Genomic DNA, 3751 nt, shown 5'->3' with positions numbered 1-3751 from the left:
CCAGAAATCACCTCCCAGGGGGGATGGTCACGCCGCAATCCCTTCTCCTCCATTCTCCTCTCAGGATCTTGGGCACACATGCACATGCGCCCGGTGTGAGTTTTAAGCCACCGGGTCCGGGACGTGAACCGCGGTCGATTATGTGGGAGTCCAGCGACATAGCCATTACACTAACTACTGGTTCCCTAGTATCTGATTTTTCATCATGGTGAAGGAGAAGCCATAATATGCTCAAGTAGTATCTTTACAGTGCTAAAAGAAGAAAAAAGAATCCATCAATCCAGACTCATATAACTTGTGAAAGTAAAGGTCAAATAAAGACTTTAAAAAATAAATAAATAAAATAAAGATATCTTCAGATAAACCACATCTAAGATATTTTATGGTCTGCAGACCACAAGAAATGCTTCTTCAGGGGCGGGGGGCAGGAAATGTTATCAGATGATGTGCATATCTACAGAAAAGAACAGAGATCTTGATCATCCATTTTTTTGTCTGTTTTTGTTTTTTCTTTTAAGTTCCTGCCATAGGGTGTGTGCACTCACCAGAGATACAGAGAGAGATAGTGAGAGGGAAAGTAAGAAATCACCCTTCCAGGAAGGATGACCACACCACAATCCTCCTGGGATTTGAGGGACATAAAAAAATGCACCTGGCATAATTTTCAAGTCACCAGTTCTGGGACTTGAACCATGGTCAGCCATGTGGGAGTCCAGTACTTTAACTACCATGCCACCTGATGGCCCCATGTCTATTTTTTAGAGACATTTTTGCTATGGGACACATGTGCTCGCCACAGAGACAGAGACAGAAACTGAGAAATCACCCCCAGAGGGATGGCATGCTGCAATCCCTTCTCCACTCTCCACTCAGAATTTTGTGCACATACACACACACCCAGTATGAGTTTCAGGCCTTTGGGTCCCGGACTCTAGCCACAGTCGGCTATATGCAGTGGCCATGCAACCTGTGCAGCAGCCATGCAACCTGTGCAGCGACATAACCAATATGCCATCCGCTGGTCTCTGTTTTTGTTTTTAAATAAAGGTAAGAGGAATTGGGAATGATGCAGAAAGGGGACACTTGTGGTATTTAAATACGGTGGTGAGAGAAGAGCTCATTAAGAAAGCAACATTGTGCAAAGGTTTGAAGGACGTAAGAACGCGAGGGCGTGCATACCTGGAGAAAGAGCGTTTTAGGCAGAGGCAGCAGCCTGCACACGGCCCGGCCCGGAGGCAGGACACCGTAAGGAGGTCCTTGTGTCTGGGCAGAGTGGGCGACTGGGAGAAGCTGGGAGTGAGGGCAGAGAGAGAAGGGGAACAGCTTGTGCGAGACCTGTGGTCACAGTGGGGACTCGCTCGCCCTTTACTGTGAGTGAGATGGGAGCCCCAGGACACTCTTGAGCAAAGGGACAATTTCCGACTTAGGTTTCTAGGTGGGGATGAGACTGAAGGGAGCCAGGATGGAAGCAGAAGGCTAAGGAGGCTGCTGCAATGACCCACGTGAGCAATGATGTCGGCTGGGACAGAGTGATGGCAGAGGCGCGGTTCTGGGGTGAAGACGGAGCTGACCAGATTTGCTGATGGGCTGCGTGTGCAGAGTGCGAGGGAGGGCAGAGTCGGGGTGGCCGCCGGCAGAGCTCTGAACAGCTGAAGTCGGAGTGGCTGTCCACCACCCTGGGGGAGATGGCGGGGCACAGGCAGCCTGTGGCCGCGTTGAGCCTGAGGTGCCTGTTGGACCCAGGCGGTTGGAGTGTCCCTCTGACAGAGCTATGTGGGAGTCATTCAAGTCCGAATGCCACTTACAGAGCGCAGGGGGCGCCATCTGTGCTGGAGAAAGCGCATTGGCTTGGATGTCAGAGGTCTTAGGCTGACCTGACCTTGCAGGTGGGAGGCTGCATGGCCCCGGGCAAGGACGGCCTCTCTGAACCTCTCTGAGCCTCCGTGCCCTCTGAGGTCGGGGTGCAGAATCCTTGACCTTGCTCCACCCTCCTCATGCCTCACATTCTGAGGCATGGCAGTCACAATGTCCTGCTGATCTTGCCTCTGAAAAGTTTCTTTTTAAAAAAACAATTATTTAATTAATTAATGAATTAATTATTGAGAGATTTTTGCTTTAGGGAGTATGCACTTGCTGGAGAGACAGAGAGAGAAGAAAGCAAGAAATCTCAGGTCTGGACTCAAATCAGAGTCAACTACCGTGGGAGTCCAGCAATGTAACCATTACGCCACCTGCTGGTCCCATTATTATTATTATTATTATTTAATTTGCTATAGGGCATGTGCATTCACTAGAGAGAGAGAGAAAAACAAAGTGAGAAAGGGACCAGCAGTTAGTGTAACGGTTATATCGCTGAACGCCCACGTAACCAACCGCGGTTCGAGTCCCGGACCTGGTGGCTTAAACTCACGCCAGGCACGTGTGCATGCGTGTCCAAGATCCCATGGAGGAGAAGGGATTGCAGCGTGGCCATCCCCCCTGGGGGGTGATTTCTCGCTTTCTGTCTCTATGTCTCTCTCTCTCAGTCTGGTGAGGGTATCCTCAGGGGGGATGGCCATGCTGCAATCCCTTCTCCTCCATGGGATCTTGGACACGCATGCACACGTGCCTGGCGTGAGTTTAAGCCACCAGGTCCGGGACTCGAACCGCGGTTGGTTACGTGGGCGTTCAGCGATATAACCGTTACACTAACTGCTGGTCCCTTTTAAAAAATTTGTAAGGTCAAGATTTTTCTTGGCTCTGAAATCCTCCTTTGTCTTGGTAATAACCCCCTCTCTTCTCCCCTCCCATCTAGACAAACAGAAAGGGCAGGTCAGAAGGAGACTGAGTCCGGACGAGAGCTGAGATCTAGTGAGTTTGCACTGTGTGGTTTTCATTTTTTGGTTTTTTTTAATTAACAAATAAATAATTTCTGTGTTTGTTTGCTTTTTTCTCTTTTCTCTCTCTCTCCTTCTCTGTTTCCCTACCCTTTTTCTTGTACCTCATCACTTTGCTGCTCAGCCTCCGAGCACTGAGTGCCTAGACAGGTCTAAGGGAACAGTAGCCAGAATCTGAATACTATTTGGGTCCTCATATTCATCACCTCCCACTGAATCTGTGACACAAAGGGAGAAAAACGCAACGCCAAGGAGTTTGCAGACCACCTCCTTCTGACCGCTCAGGTTGATCTAGAAATTAGGAAGAAACGAATAACCCAGCAGATGGTTAGAAATTACTGCAGGGGCACAAGAAATATGTGAAACCAAGAAAATACGTCTCCCCCAAGGGAAAAAATAACTCCTCTTCATCCACAGATAGTACAATGGAACTCGGGAAACGTCTGATAAAGAATTTAGAGTATTCATAGCGACAAAGCTAACAGAGATGGAAGAGAAGAAACACCAGAACACCAGAAGAAAAAAGCCAACGAGTTCCAGGAGGTGAGGAAGTTCTTGCGAGAGCTGAAAGAGGAAATGCACACCATAAAAAAGAATCAAACGGAGTTGTTGAAGATGAAGGCTGTAATACAGGATGTCAAAACCTGCCTTGAAAGTATTAAAAGCAGACTAAATCATGCAGAAAATCAAATCTCAGATGTAGAAGACAGGATTGTTGGACAAGTAAAATCCACCACAAAGACTGAGAAAATAGCCCAGAAAAATGAGAATACTATACTACAAATACTAGATACCATTAAACGTCCAAACATCTGGATAATTGGTATCCCAGAAGGTGAAGAGACTAATAAGAGCATTGACAGGGACCAGTAGTT

General features: G+C 47.8%; 1 protein-coding gene across 1 annotated transcript in view; it reads right to left on the bottom strand.

Moving 5' to 3' along the window:
- Positions 1-1824, bottom strand: part of GPR32 (G protein-coupled receptor 32) — a 10029-nt gene extending 8205 nt beyond the window's left edge. The window contains 2 exon segments of the mRNA XM_014586331.1: positions 1572-1676; positions 1806-1824. Of these exon segments, the coding sequence (XP_014441817.1) occupies positions 1572-1676; positions 1806-1824 (124 nt within the window).
- Positions 1825-3751: the final 1927 nt, after the last annotated feature.

The sequence above is a fragment of the Tupaia chinensis genome, unplaced genomic scaffold, assembly GCF_000334495.1.
Source record: "Tupaia chinensis unplaced genomic scaffold, TupChi_1.0 Scaffold000129_1, whole genome shotgun sequence".
Taxonomy (NCBI): Eukaryota; Metazoa; Chordata; class Mammalia; order Scandentia; family Tupaiidae; genus Tupaia; species Tupaia belangeri.
Note: the sequence above shows the minus strand (reverse complement) of the source record. Positions and strands in the feature narration are given on the sequence as shown.